This window comes from Xenopus tropicalis, chromosome 10 (genome assembly GCF_000004195.4).
Source record: "Xenopus tropicalis strain Nigerian chromosome 10, UCB_Xtro_10.0, whole genome shotgun sequence".
Classification (NCBI taxonomy): domain Eukaryota; kingdom Metazoa; phylum Chordata; class Amphibia; order Anura; family Pipidae; genus Xenopus; species Xenopus tropicalis.
In genome coordinates, this window is record NC_030686.2 from 29070573 (window position 1) to 29086704 (window position 16132).

At 40.4% G+C, this 16132-nt stretch overlaps 1 protein-coding gene across 1 annotated transcript; it reads right to left on the reverse strand.

The window, feature by feature from the left end:
• Positions 1–13182: 13182 nt before the first annotated feature.
• Positions 13183–15666, reverse strand: LOC101730251. Its single transcript, XM_031894730.1, has 3 exons — positions 15558–15666; positions 15020–15093; positions 13183–13823 (listed from the first exon to the last, which is right to left on the reverse strand). Exons 1-3 carry the CDS (start codon positions 15574–15576, stop codon positions 13281–13283), a joined length of 636 nt encoding a protein of 211 aa, XP_031750590.1. The 5' UTR covers positions 15577–15666; the 3' UTR covers positions 13183–13280.
• Between the last annotated feature and the right edge of the window lie 466 nt (positions 15667–16132).

Consider the following 16132-nt stretch of genomic DNA (forward strand, 5'->3'; position numbering starts at 1 on the left):
TAGCCATTAATCATTGTAGAATAAATAAAACGGCTAAAAAGCCCTAAAAGCCCTGTATACCTGTGTGGGATCCACTTCCCCTTGAATGATGTTCAGTATTGCAATATAGCAGTGGTTGGTTTGCCGGTCACGGCCAGTGGATACCATAACATTTTTAGGCTGCAGTAGCCTTCTCATGACATCCAGCACTGTGGTCTTACGCACACTGGCCACCTATGAGCAAGAAGAATAATTACTTGCATGGAATACAGGATTTGGTTTTCACGCAGAAGTAGGAAATGTTGATAGTTGATAGATATTTTTATCTGGTGCTCACAGCACAGCAGGCAGAGGGGTGCAAGTGCTTGGTAAGTGAGCATTAAAGATCGCACTTTTTAACCTCTTAGGGGCACATTTACTAAGACACGAATTCGAATATGAATTGGAAAAATCCGATTGGAAAACAAACATTTTGCGACTTTTTCGTATTTTTTGCAACTTTTTCGTTACCAATACGATTTGCGCGAAAAAACACGAGTTTTTCGTAGCCATTACGATGCGCTCGTATCTTGTCTCAACTTTTTCGTATTGAGTGCTCGTAAGTGGCGGGCGAAACTTTCAGACTTAGCATGATTTTGGAAGGCTCCCATAGGACTCAATGGCACCCTGCAGCTCCAACCTGGCCCAAGGAAAGTCTCCCATAGGGCTCAATGGCACTCTGCAGCTCCAACCCGGCCCAAGGAAAGTCTCCCATAGGGCTCAATGGCACTCTGCAGCTCCAACCCGGCCCAAGGAAAGCCTCCCATAGGGCTCAATGGCACTCTGCAGCTCCAACCTGGCCCAAGGAAAGCCTCCCATAGGGCTCAATGCCACTCTGCAGCTCCAACCTGGCCAAGGAAAGTCTCCCATAGGGCTCAATGGCACTCTGCAGCTCCAACCTGGCCCAAGGAAAGCCTCCCATAGGACTCAATGGCACTCTGCAGCTCCAACCCGGCCCAAGGAAAGTCTCCCATAGGGCTCAATGGCACTCTGCAGCTCCAACCTGGCCCAAGGAAAGTCTCCCATAGGACTCAATGGCACTCTGCAGCTCCAACCCGGCCCAAGGAAAGTCTCCCATAGGGCTCAATGGCACTCTGCAGCTCCAACCCGGCCCAAGGAAAGTCTCCCATAGGGCTCAATGGCACTCTGCAGCTCCAACCTGGCCCAAGAAAAGTCTCCCATAGGGCTCAATGGCACTCTGCAGCTCCAACCCGGCCCAAGGAAAGTCTCCCATAGGGCTCAATGGCACTCTGCAGCTCCAACCCGGCCCAAGGAAAGTCTCCCATAGGGCTCAATGGCACTCTGCAGCTCCAACCTGGCCCAAGGAAAGTCTCCCATAGGGCTCAATGGCACTCTGCAGCTCCAACCCGGCCCAAGGAAAGCCTCCATAGGGCTCAATGGCACTCTGCAGCTCCAACCCGGCCCAAGGAAAGTCTCCCATAGGGCTCAATGGCACTCTGCAGCTCCAACCCGGCCCAAGGAAAGTCTCCCATAGGGCTCAATGGCACTCTGCAGCTCCAACCCGGCCCAAGGAAAGTCTCCCATAGGGCTCAATGGCACCCTGCAGCTCCAACCTGGCCCAAGGAAAGTCTCCCATAGGGCTCAATTGCACTCTGCAGCTCCAACCCGGCCCAAGGAAAGTCTCCCATAGGGCTCAATTGCACTCTGCAGCTCCAACCCGGCCCAAGGAAAGTCTCCCATAGGGCTCAATGGCACTCTGCAGCTCCAACCCGGCCCAAGGAAAGTCTCCCATAGGGCTCAATGGCACCCTGCAGCTCCAACCCGGCCCAAGGAAAGTCTCCCATAGGGCTCAATGGCACTCTGCAGCTCCAACCCGGCCCAAGGAAAGTCTCCCATAGGGCTCAATGGCACTCTGCAGCTCCAACCCGGCCCAAGGAAAGTCTCCCATAGGGCTCAATGGCACCCTGCAGCTCCAACCTGGCCCAAGTAAAGTCACCATACTGAAGCTTGAATGAATCCAAATGTTTCGCACTCGGCACGAAGGCTATGAAAAAGTCGTGACAAAATACGAGCGCATTATAACGGCTACGAAAAACCTGCGTTTTTTCGCGCAAATCGTATTGGTAACGAAAAAGTCGCGACAATTTTCCGAAAAAAAACGCAATCGGACACATTCGGCCCGTATGTGAGTAAGTAAATGGACCCCTTAGTGTTCTTGCAATTGCTCCCCTGGGGTCACAAATGATCTCAAGTGGTGCTAAAGTGCTAGAGTTACATACAATAGGTTATGTAGGCTGATACAAGTTCTTTTTTCTCCATAATTCCCTATGGGAGCAGGCAAGGTAAGATAAAACAAATGAACCAAATTGTGAGCATTTTGTAAAGTAAGGTAAACAAAATATTCATTTCATACATGAAGAGCGAATAACGTTCTATGTTCTGCAACATATATACTAATGCTAACTCCTTATAACTGGTGTATGTTTAAAACTAATACGTACCAAGGTTTTTCAAGGTTTACTTGGAAAAACATGAGCAGATGCATTCCACCATTAACACGTTTATATGCAGTCCCTTATTTAAACACAAGTAAGTCATTTATTATATGAAATCAATTATCTTTGTATGTCAAAATAAAAAAATTCAGTAATGTAAGGGGTGAGAACGGGGGAAGAGATGGATGTAGGTCAGGGATCCCCAACCTTTTATACTTGTGAGCCACATTCAAATGGGAAAAGTATTGGGGAGCAACACAAGCATGGAAACAGTTCCTGGGGGTGCAAATAAGAGCTATAATTGGCTATTTAGTAGCCCCTATGTGAACTGGCAGCCTATAGAAGGCTCTGTTTGGCTTTACACTGGGTTTTATGCAACCAAAACTTGCCTCCAAGAAGGAAATTCAAAAATAAGCACCTGCTTTGAGGCCCCTGGGAGCAACATCCAAGGGGTTGGGGATCAACATGTTACTCACGAGCCACTGGTTGGGGATCACTGATTGTAGGGGGTGCAGATATAGGATACAAAGGCCCAAGTAACCCCAATTATAACTGTATAGTGATGACACAAGATCTTGACTTGTAAGAAACATTAAAGGGATTCTGTGATGGTTTTTGTTGTGGAGTTTTTATTACTATATAATACTGTTCATATTGCAAATAATTCATTGTACCATTTGAAATGTTATTCTCCAACCAAAAAATTTATTGTTTTTGCTGTAGGTGCCATCTCGGTGCATTGTGCCTGAGTCTGAGCTTTCAGAAGGAGCCAGCGCTACACATTAGAACTGCTTTCAGGTAACCTATTGTTTCTCCTACTCCCATGTAACTGGAGGAGTCCCAAGCCGGACTTGAATTTTTACTAATTGACTGTTATTCTCGTATCACCACTAGGAGGCATGGGAACATTTTTATCAGGGAGCTGCTATCTTGTTACCTTCCCATTGTTCTGCTGATTGGCTGCTGAGGGGGGAAGGGGGTTAGATCACTTCAACTTGTAGTGCAACAGTAAAGTGTGAGTGACGTTTATAAGAGCGCATGTCATATCACTGAGGGCACCTAGGAAACTAAGAATATGCCTTGCCCCATTTTCAAATTTGAAAATTAAATATAAAAAAGTCTGTTTGCTCTTTTGAAAAACAGATTTCCATTTGTTGGAGAAGCACTATTAAATGATGCGTTTTGTAAAACACATGTTTTCCAATGACAGAATCCATTTAAGATGAGATGAAATCTGCAAGCAATTTGTGTGTACTGTTAGAGTGACCTCCCTGCTATTTCTTACAGGACCCCCAAACAACCTTCCCTAACTGTGTGCTCGTGGGCACGCACACAAATTTTTTAATTCTGTAACTATCAGTTTTTTCATTGGAACAGCTACCTGGTTGCTTAAGCTTAATTACCCTAGCAACCAAGCAGCAGCTGGGAAGACAGAATGGGAAGAGAACTGAAAAGGATTACAATAACAATAATCAATAATAAAAGTGAAACCTTGCTGATTTTCTGATTTTAGTTGCTGGGGTTAGTGATCCTGACAACCAGTATTTTCAGTTGCTGGTAAGGTAGGCCAATGAAAAAAACTCAAGAAATAAAAATGAAGCCTTATTTCAGAAGTGCTTAGAAATAGGTCCATCTTTAACATACAAAGGTGAAGTTCTTCTTACGTGTGTCTAGCACTGCAAATACACGAGGCCCAAAGTGTGTGATTCTTGTATTTAAAATGTAATTATGGCTACAAATTAATTACATTAAAGATACATATTAAAAACATATAGTAACTACACAAATGACATATAAAGCTGCTGATTAGTCATTTTATTTAATTACATCATTAGATACCAGAATAAAACATCTTAAATATAAATGCCACTGAACAGTTTGATGCCCAATGTACATAGGTTTACGTATTTTGCATGCAGGGACCCCAAGATAGAGAAACTCCATATTATCTGTCATTTCTGTCATTTCAAAGGCAAAATCAACACATTTGCAGCATTGCATGTGGGGTAACGGTCACAAAAAAGTGCACCCCAAAAAGCCATATTTTTTGGAAAGTACTCACTCACCCAAATTCAAAATGGGGTTACCAAGTCAAGTACCAAGCCACGGAGCTTTCTAAATTTGGCGAATTTGCTAAACATTTCCACTTTGCAGCATCTTATCTCCCATGTATCAATAGATGCCATGAAACTCCCTAAATATGAGTGCCATGAAATGAAAGGGAAACATAGGTTTACCTGAGTATTTGGCATGTAGACGGTCCCGAGGTAAAGATACCCCCAAATGATCTATCATTTATGTAATTTCAGCGACGGCAAAATCAACACTTTTGCAGCATTTTATGTGGGATAATGTGACAAAAAAGTAGACACCCCAGAAATCCAAATGGGTACACAGCTTAAGTACCAAGCTGCAAAACAAAATTGACTCTGCTGCTGAAAAAACACATTTACTGCATTTTTGGTTGGGTAAAGCCACAAAGAAATACATTTACACCCCAAACCATATTTGTTTGGAAAGAAAGTACGCATTTAAGCAAATCTGAAATGGGTAACCATGTCTTTCTACTCCAGTCTACTAACCCTTTACTAAAATTAGGGTTTTAATGAAATACCTGAAAATTGCTTTAAAGCTTTTACTTTCTAGCATCTCATCTCCCACATTTATCCAGGGCTACACTTTGTGGCAATAACAGAACAGAGAGGATCAGAAGTTTCTCTGCAAATGACCCAACGCAGTTACAAATATAACTAGGTTTCTTTTCAGAAAAAGCCTGTGATATAAAGGTGAATTTGTGTCGTATTTAGTTGCTTTGCAGCACACCAGTCACTAGATGGCACTGTTCAATCCATATTGCCTCTCACTCTCTTGTCCAAATACTGAGCTTTTAATTACCAAGAGCCTATAGTGTCCTAGAGCAGTACCCATCATTTTTTTCCAAAATTGCTCCTGTACAGTCAGTTATCCCCCAATACTGAGTTTAAGAAGTCAATGTCCTGGTTTTTCCTGGGCAATGTTTGTATACGTAAAAATAGGGATTTGCGAGCTAGCATGAAGGGTAAGAATAGGATAAAGATAAGGAGAGAATTAATGAAGGTTACCCAAGCTTTTAATGTACTTTTTGTTGCCAAGGTCAGTCTTATTGACAACAAACGTAGCAGTTTAAATTAAATGCTGCATAGAGAAGAAATAATTTATTTTATATTGTAACTAAATTGTTTTAATCATTGATTCACTGATTCCTAGGAGCTGGCAATCTAATTTCCATAGAAGGACCCATTATTATGGGATACTAAGACAAATTCAGGGAGCACATCCAAGTCTCAGACAGATAGTATCCTGGTTGCAGTGCTCACACTGTGCCAATAAAGAGGCTTAATACACACAAATATAAATAATACAATAGATTATGATGATCTTCATATTTTAGTGAATTATATGCAGGGTCAGACTGGCTGAAGAGAGTGCCAGAGAAACATTTGGTGGGGTGCAGACCCTAATGTTCCCCAGCCTAGGAGATTTCCCACCAGCCTGTCTTTATTTCCATTGTTAGGCCTGTATGAAAAAATGTTATTTGAAATGCTTTACACACATACTACTTTAGTGAAGTATGCAGCTAATAATAATAATAAATAATAATAGCAGCGTGGTAATAGAACTGCATGAATTACACCACTGATCCCTGACCAGTAGCTCACAAGCAAAATGTTACTCACCAACCCCCGGATTGTTGCTTTCCAGTGGCCTCAAAGTATGTGCTTCTTTTTGCATTCATGGCTTTTGGGCAAGTTTTAGTTGCATAAGAAACAGTTGTACTTACAATCACAGCCTCCTGTAGGCTCCAGTCCACGTAGGGAATAACAAATAGCAATTCGGCACCCTAGAACTTGTTTTATGCTTCTTGTTACTCTTTTTACATTTGAATGTGGCTAACAAGTAAAAGGTTGGGGACTTCTGAATTACACTATAATCACTAAGGGTACACAGGCTCCTTTTAGGGCATTACAGTGCCCAAAAATCCTCCTCTGCAAGTCTGATGATTGTAATGTAAGTCTACATGGGTGGCTGTTTGGGTGCTCTAAGGAAAAACTTTTTAGCTGTGTGTAATTACCCTATGGGCATGTCAAACAAGCATTTCTTGGTCTATTTGGCATCTCTGGGGTTGAACAAATTTGTAATAGTGTGGTGACTTGAAGTACATGTGTCAGATATGGCTAGACAGGTCTTTTTGTGCATATGGTGCACGTACTATGATCTCCATGTCACAAAATGAAGGGGGAGACCCAGTTTTATGGAAGTCCCAGGACTGACGGTGCCTGCTTCCATCATGGCCTTTGTTTAAGTGGTGTTCTCCTCTAAGGCCATGGGCACATGAAGCATTCGCCTTAAAACACAAAAGCAGGGCATTTTTGGGCGGCACTCCTCTCCATGTACCTGCCAATCACAGCAGAAGCTGTACTTTTAGTGCAGAATACACAGGAATGCGGACAGGGAGCAGATCCCCTTCTTCTAACCCTGCAGACCAAAATGCTCCCACAAAACAACTGTAATATTCTGTACCATGCTACATCTAGAGATAATACAGCAATATTTCTGTATAGACAGAGATTACTCTGTAGGATTCTACAGTTCTTTATGCAAAATTTTACACTTGGTAATTTTATTAACCCATTAGGTACCCTGTCCATTTCTGGAAAAAAAAAAGCAATTTGTAATGTCAAATCCGCAAATTGAATGGTGCAATAGTTTTATATGTTAAGCTATATATTTTTGTTTCGATCGACATCACTGTACTTGAAACGAAACCAACAAATTTACTGTAAAACTTCAAAGTTCCGCCAATAAAAAACGGAGTTCAAAACATTCCAACAATTATAGTGAAATGCCAATTAATGTAGTGTTGCCTAATTACTCTCTGTATAACCTGTCAGATGTATATATTTATATGGACTGGTTATTATAGAATAACATCAGCAATTTATATTGGGATCTGTTCACTGAATTATATCAGCGTTTTATACATTATCTTTTCAGCAGGGTAATGGCTCATTTTTGGGCCCCACAGCAACATTTTTGGGTCCTTACAATTACACAATTTACAAAACGTATTCCAAAATTTACGCTACTTTCAAATAAATTTAACTTACTGATAAACTCCACTGTCCCCTCCCCAATTCAAAGACCTATTAGCACATTTTTGTTACTATTTTTGTGAACTAATACTGACTAGGTATTGGGCCCCTAAATTTACGTACTTTACAAAACCTTGTGCAAAAACTCACATAACTTACATACAGTATAAAGCAATGACAGCACAGAGCAGGGGCAGGTAGGTGGGAAGGGGTTAAACTTTGAACAAACTCCACTGACCCCAATGAACTGACTTATTAACACATTAATCAATGGAACTCTTTATATGAACCGCTTATTGTAGAGTAACATCCGCTGTTTATATTGCACACATGGACACAAGGGGCATGGGCAGAATTGTAGTACTGAGCACTTGTGTTAATGGGGGCCCATATAAATAACTTGAACGGAGCCCCATATTTTCCATATTTATATAATGCTTCATAACCCACAAAAGCACACCCCATCATAGAAAAGTGCTGCGTTTTCATTGTTTTATTATACTGAGATTCCCCCCCCCCCCGAGTGTGAGCTGTGCCACTACACTATGCTTACTGAGTGCCGGGACCACAGGCTGAGGATGAGCATTCGCACTACTGAATTTTAGCTGCAGGAAGTGGCGATAAGTAAAGCCAAGATAGGGGCCACAATGTATAAGGTATAGGTCATACATGTGAAGGCCATGCCTTTAGTTTAACAAATTGGAAGAAAAAAACTGTAGGAGACATAATGATGCAAATCTGGGTAGGATAATGGGACAATAATTGAAAGAAAGAATCCTAGTTTAGCCATTTTACAAGTTCTTACCCATAGTTGAACCCAGCCTGGTTTCAGTGTGCATCCAACTCTACACAGAATGATGGGAAATGTTAGCTTTTATCAAGGAAATTGGGAGTGGGCTTTGGGGCCTGGGTATATCAGACCTACTCTTGTTGAACTTTTTTGTTCTTGGTGAATGCACAGTTGGCTTGTTATTTTCAGTACTTTCTGGAACCATGCAATGGCTTGAGTTGTTTAAAGGAAATTTCAAATATTCTATGGCAAAATTCTAAAGTTCATACAAGGACAATATTTTTTATAGATTTAAAAAACAGTTTAAAACCCCAACCTACTGTTGTTCGACTTCAGCTTATTCTTCCACTTTTTCTTCTTCTTCTTAGCGCCCCCCATTTTCTAAACGCTACTCCTCCTACAGCTTTAGGGGTACAACACCCAAACTCCCCACACATCTTTGCCCTATAGCGGAGCAGGCTGCTTGTGCTTTTCTAAGCAATCCTGCCCCCCATCTTTTGTGGCGCTGCTCCAAACCCCCCAATTTTCCCATTGACTTTGACGGAAGACTTTCAAACTGCTGCCACACTTACAGCTTTGAAGCTACACCCCCCAAACTTGAATAACATAATCATGGGATCACCCGAATGAAACAGCGACATTTGTTGGATGACTCCAAAGTGGGAGGGGCCACCAGCAGCCAATCAGATTTAACCTATTGAATTTTATTGATTTCATGCCAGGGTCCCCAAACTTTGCACAGTTTGTCACTGGGTGACTATGTTCCAAGTTTAGAAAAGAGGGCAGTGCCAACAACAGCCAATCAGATTTCACCTATAGACTTCATATGTTTACATTTAAACTGCTGCCATTCTTTATATATTAATACTAAGGTCCCCAAACTTTGCAGAGCTAGTCACCAGGTAACTGCAGTTCAGAGTTAGAAAAAGTGGGTGGAGCCACCAACCTGCTGCCATTCTCACTGTATTAACAACAGGGTCACTAGGGGGCTGCATTTTTAGGTTTTAAAAAGTGGGTGGAGCCACCAACAGCCAATCAGACTTCACCTATTGGGTTTTTTTTTTTGGTTTAAATTTAAAATGCTGCCTTTCTCACACTATTTATTTCAGGGTTCCCAAACTTTGCACAATCGGTCACTGGCTGACTACATATTCAGGGTTAGAACAAGTGGGAGGAGCCACCAACAGCCAGTCCATTTCCACCCATTACATTTCATTGGTTTATATTTAAACTGATGCGATTATTTAAGTATTAATTCCAGGGTTGTTAAACTTTCAAGAGTTAGTCACTGGGTATTTGCAGTTCAAAGTTAGAAAAAGGTGGGTGGGGCCAACAACAGCCAATCACATTTCACCTATTTACTTTCAATGGTGAAGTGTAAAATACTGTCAGTCCCACAATTTTTATGCCTGAGTTCCTAAAGTTGGTCACTGGGGGACTGCAGTTCAAAAATAGGAAAAGTGGGTTGGGCCACTAACAACCAATCAGATTTCATCCATTGAATTTTATTGGTTTAAATTTAAAATGCTGCCATTCTCACACTATTTATGCCAGGGTGCCCACTGTTTGTCACTGGGTGACTTCGACTCAAGGTTAGAAAAAGTGGGCACACCCACCAACCACCAATCACAATTTACCTATTGACTTTTATTGGTTTAAATTTAAACTGCTGCCGTTCTTTAACTATTAATCTCAGGGTCCCTAAACTTTGCAGTCGCAGGGTAACTGCAGTTCCAGGTTAGAAAAAGGGGGCAGAGCCACCAACCGCCAATCAGATGTCACTCCTTGACTTTCAGTGGGGAAATTTAAATTGCTGCCATTCAGACACTATTAAAACCAGGGTCCCCAAACTTTGCACAGTGGTTTTTACTATATAAATGTGGTCCAAAAATTAGAAAAAAGTGGGCGGAGCCTACAACAGATCAGATTTCATTCAGTGACTTCACGCTTTTCAACCCAACTTTTAGTATGATGTAGAGAGTAATATTCTGAGACAATTTGCAATTGGTCTTCATTTTTTATCATTTGTAGTTATTTCATTTTAAGTTCAGCAGGTCCCCAGTTTGAAGTTTCAGCAGTTATTTGGTTGCTAGGGTCCACGTTCCTTTAACAACCAGGGAGTGGTTTGGATGAGAGACTATATGAACAAGAGAAGGCCTGAATAGATTCTTATTAGGTTACAAAAAGTAACAATAACAATAAAACTGTAACAGACGTAGACAGCAGGAGCGCATATGTGAAAAATAAAGAACATATAATAGTGTAACAACGTTTTACACAGATTTGGTATTATATATGCCCCACTAACAATAAAACTGTAGCCTCACAGAGCAATAGCTTTTTGGCTGCTGGTGTCAGTGACCCCCATTTGAAAGCTGGAGAGGGGCAGAAGAGAAAGGCAAATAATTCAAAAACTATATAATAAAAACCAATTGCAAAGTTGTTAGGAATAAGGAATTCTATAACATACTAAAAGTTAGCTCAAAGGTGAACCACCCCGTCAAGTTTTTAAGTTTTCAACATTTTTTTTTTTAATAACTACATTTTTTGAGCTTCTAAGTTGTTAATAAATAAACTCATATTCGAGTTTGGTGAGTTTTTGAGTTTTGCTTATTTAACTAAGCTTTTATTTAAAAATGCAATTTTTGTTAAATGGGCCTTTCAATTGATTTTGGTCACTCTCAGGAGACCTTGCTCAAGACATTAAAACAAACAAAACCCCCAACAACCTTTAAACCCAATGGTACAAACACCAGAACACTCCCCCTGATGTCACATTCACTGTATAACCAGTTTAAAAGAAAACACAGTTGCCGGTCACCTATACCAAATATCTTAGTCAAAGTGTATTAAAATTAAGCCCAAAAACCCAAGTACATCTTACTGATAAAGCCCCGCACTGCTACAGGGGGAGTATATATAGGAACACACGTATGAAGTGTGCTGGAGCGATGACAGAGCATATAACTAGCACTTCCACAGAAACGTACTGTTACAATCATGAGCAGATCCCAACCATGAGTATCTGTTACATTTGCACAGCCTATAGGGCTATCCCAAACCCAAACCACGCACTGTTAAAGGAGAAGGTTACATTACTAAATATTAGGCACGGCCCCATGATTATAATTGTTTATATGATGTTCCCCCGGGCCAGTGCTCCTGTTAGAAGCAAAGTACACCGGGCTGGGGTACTTCTGAGCGAGCACCATGGTGCGATTGTCTTCTTCCCCTACTTCTTTCTCTGATTGCCCTAGGCCTACACACGCTCACTGGGGTGAAAATATAGTTACGCTTTTCACTCTCCTGTGCATGCACATCCAGAGCAGGGAAGAAAGAAGGTCACTCCGTGGTGCTTGCGCAGAAGTACCCCTGGCCAGGGCAGTTTTTTTGCTAACAGGAGCACTGGCTTGGGGCATCAGGTAAGTGATTATAATTACTAGGGGTGCTTTATTGATAATTTACTTCATGGTTAAAAAACATCAACGTTTCGGTCCTGGTCTGGGACCTTGTTCACAATGTCAAACCCCAGAACCTATACACACAATGAAGCTATATAAAGGAAACATAACCCCACCCACCTGTTTCGTATCAGCACCCTGACACCACAACCCCCAACCTGCATACCATGTAGAAATCATATAATATATATATATATATATATATATATATATATATATATATATATATATATATATATATATATATATATATATATATATATATATATATATATATATATATACACACAACCAACCACCCTAAATTTGTATCTTACAATATGGTCTGTACTATGGTGCATTCACATACAATTTGTTCAATGTGTGGCCAACTTTCATTGGAGAAAGGACAAAAATAGAGAGCCCTTTAAGTATTATGTTATTAAGTTAAACACATTTTTAGATTTTGAATCCTGTTTTATTTAAAATATAGAAATACATGTGTAATAAATAACATATTTCTTGAAGAATCACATAGTTATTCATCACAGCTTTTTTCCATTAAGGGATCTCATTGTAGGTGCAGAGATCTTCTGTAAATGTAACTTGCTTCTCCTTCTGTCGTAGTTATACTTCTCCCCATCATCTCTTCATCCTCATTTTCTTCCTCTGACAAAACCATGCTTAAACCAATTTCTAAGTGAAACCCACGGAACTTCCAGTTGATCCAGAGGAAGGCAAAAAAACCCATCTGAAGTTGTGGCCAATTTGTCTCAGATGGGGAAAAATTCCTTCCTGACTCCAAATAGGCAGTCGGACAGTCCCTGGATCAACTTTGAACAAGAAGTCAGTTCAATAATCTTGTAGTTTCTCCCTCACTAAACACAAATCTATCAAATCAACGTTTTGCTTCTAGAAACCCGCCAAGCTTCCAGTTAATCCAGCCGCTCCTCCCACTGCCCTCAACTAGGGCCGCTCCTGCGTCCTTCCGCGCTCTGTACTGCCGCTCCCCACTGCGTCCTCCAACTACGGGCCGCTCCTGCGTCCTTCCGCGCTCTGTACTGCTGCTCCTCACTGCGCCCTCAAACTACGGGCCGCTCCTGCGTCCTTCCGCGCTCTGTACTGCCACTCCCCACTGCGTCCTCCAACTACGGCCCCGCCCCCCCTCTCCCCGCTGCGTTCTCATACTACGGCACGCTCCAGCTCCATGCTCCCCACTCCCAGCTGCATCCTCAAACTACGGGCCGCTCCTGCGTCCTTCCTCGCTCCGTACTGGCACTTCTGCAGTCTTCTTTTATTTCTTTTTTTTTTGTGCGTTTTTTGCTTTTTTTGTATTTTGTCTTTTTTTAATTTTTTTTGCTTTTTGTTTTTTTTAAAATTTTTTTAAAATTTTGCTTTTTGTTGTTTTTTTTTTAAAATTTTCTCACTGCTTCCTCTGACTGCTTTAATCATTCAGCAGCCGATCTTCCTCATGATCAAGCATTGCGCTCTTCCAATGCCGGGTCCCATCATCTATTATGGTGGTAGACCCTCTTTCCATGTCCGTGCGTTGTCCACTTTCATCGCAGTTTTCCGTGTTCTCTTTAATCCAACTTTTCTTAGTTTTCTTTCCAAAGATTCTTCTAAAGAATCTTATGAATTTGCTTCCTTTTTCCTTCTTCCTTTGCGGGATCTCATGAAAAGTGCAGAGGTTTCCTGCGAAGCTCACTTGCTTCACATTGTTTTTATCCTCTGCACCTTCACTTTTCTCCAATCTTTCTTCCTTACTTGTCCCGCTTTCCGATCCTTCCTGTTCCTCTCCCTCACTGTTAGAGCCCTCACTGCTTGTAGGTTGCTCCTCGGCAGTGTTTTCACTGCTTAAGGAACTCCCCATAGCAGTTTCATAAGACTCTTCAGTGAGTTCTTCTTCTTTCCTTTCTTTTGTCTTCATTTCAAATATTAGGGCCTGCATATCGTCTATGACCCCTAATATATCATCAATTCTGTCCTGCAAGTAAAGCAAAGAATAAATAAAATCATCAGGCCAATCATTTTTACATTTCTAATTTCATACAAAAAAGTAGTTGTATTTTAAGATAAATAAGTCCATTTATACCATTTAAGAAAGCTGACCTACTGCAACAATTCAGAATCTGGGAATAACTGGCCTTTGTTCTATACAGTAAATACAGGGTGAGGCTCTGCACAAGTGTTGGGAGGTGGTACATTGGGGTGAGTGGCAGATGGCTGGGCATTGTGGTAATTAAAATGTCATTTAGATGCAGGTACCAATGATTGCTCTGCAGCCAGATTCTAGTTATTACGTTAGATGTAACCCTGAAGATGAAAAACTGCAATACTGAAAGTACTAAAGGTAGCAACAAGGAAACCATATTCCCTATGGGTAGTGCTTTAAGTTATACGGGAAGCCACAGTTACATAGGAACTGAGCGCGCAGTGAGGTCATCTGGGCTCATTGGGAACCAACTAAAGGACTGTCTTAATGGGGACTAAGGGGCACTAATCAGGGAAATAGTCGTTACATTGAGATAATAGATGTTCAATTAATTTAATAGCCACTCCTCCTGAGTTGGAAGCCCTCGAAACGAGTAGAGGTATAGAGCGGCAAAAAACAGAGCTTTTTTATTCAACAATTATTCGTTTGCTGGACAAACACTTTTAATATAGTGAGCGCAAGATTCATACAAAGTAAAGTGAGTAAACATGTTATTGTAATGTTTTTCATAGTAAAACAGTATAAAACTATCTATACCTTGCTATCATTTCTATGTTCATCGGAGAGGAATACTGATATTGTGACACTAAGGATATTATTCAATTTCTGCTTATGATCCTGTGAGTACCCACCTAACTGGGGATTGGAACCACTGGGGTGAAAATGATTTCTGTTGTTTAACTACAACTTGCGTGCAGAACATTATTAAGTGGCTTCCCGTATAACTTGTTACCGTAAGAGTTTACAGTATTGCACTATTAGTGTTTCATGCGCTTCCCTCTGGATATTCACATACGTAACCAACATGGTGAAGCCCCGGTAAATAAAGGAAGCTGCATTTGAACATTGAACCATTTGGGTGCTCAGCTCTCTTGATATATCATATATTTATATACAGTATATAGAATTCTTTAGTGGAACTATAGTATATAGAATTCTTTAGTGGAGTATATTTATTATTTACATACCTCTAAATGAGCCAGCGAATCCATCCAGGCTTCCCGGATCTCCTCTAGCTGCTCCTTGTAGATTCCTTCTATTTCTGGAGAAAAGGAAAAATATTTGTGAGATATGTTCTGCTTTACATAAACGATAACTCAAACCTTGTGATTAAATTGAAAAGGTGCCGAAAGGTTGTTGAAGTAAAGGTTTAGTGCTATTACAGGGGAAATATGTCTAATTGTTAGGTTCTTTTATACAGATATTCTTATTTATTTTTATATATATATATATAACTAGAAGCTACCATGCTGATTGCTTCTTACTTGTTTTTAATCTTGTTCTTAGTCTTTAAACAAACAGTGTCTTCCAGTGGCTAAATTGCCATAAAAACAAGCAAAATATTCATTTTTCTATATCCATAATTGGCCCCTATACTGTCCTTAGAGGATAATCCATAGTACATTATTAAATGGTTATAGAGTTCCAAACTGTGTGTATGTAGGTACATAGGAGTTAGCTTATGAAATATCTATTAAGGGAATATCAAAAGAATTTGATTATTACCTTTCAGTTCGCGATCCATTTCGCTTCTGAATTGTCCAATGACAACTTCAAACTCATCCAGCTTTTTCTGCTGAAATATAGATATTTATATGATTAGTGAATTCAGGTTAAATGTAGACATTTCACTTCAAACTAATTCACTTTAAATTGAAATGTAGTCAGATCAACTACTGGGGTGCATCTGAGTTTCTTTAACTGTTACATTAGCTGATTCATTATTTTGATTAACATCTGCATACACATACTTCTAATAAGCTAATACTACACATACTTCTAATAAGCTAATACTACACATACTTCTAATAAGCTAATACTACACATACTTCTAATAAGCTAATACTACACATACTTCTAATAAGCTAATACTACACATACTTCTAATAAGCTAATACTACAGATACTTCTAATAAGCTAATACTACACATACTTCTAATAAGCTAATACTACACATACTTCTAATAAGCTAATACTACACATACTTCTAATAAGCTTGATTACAGTTAAGGAGTGGGAAAAAAATTTAACAAAAACTGCCAATTAACAATGCATTTTGCATATTTTTCAGCAGTTTCATG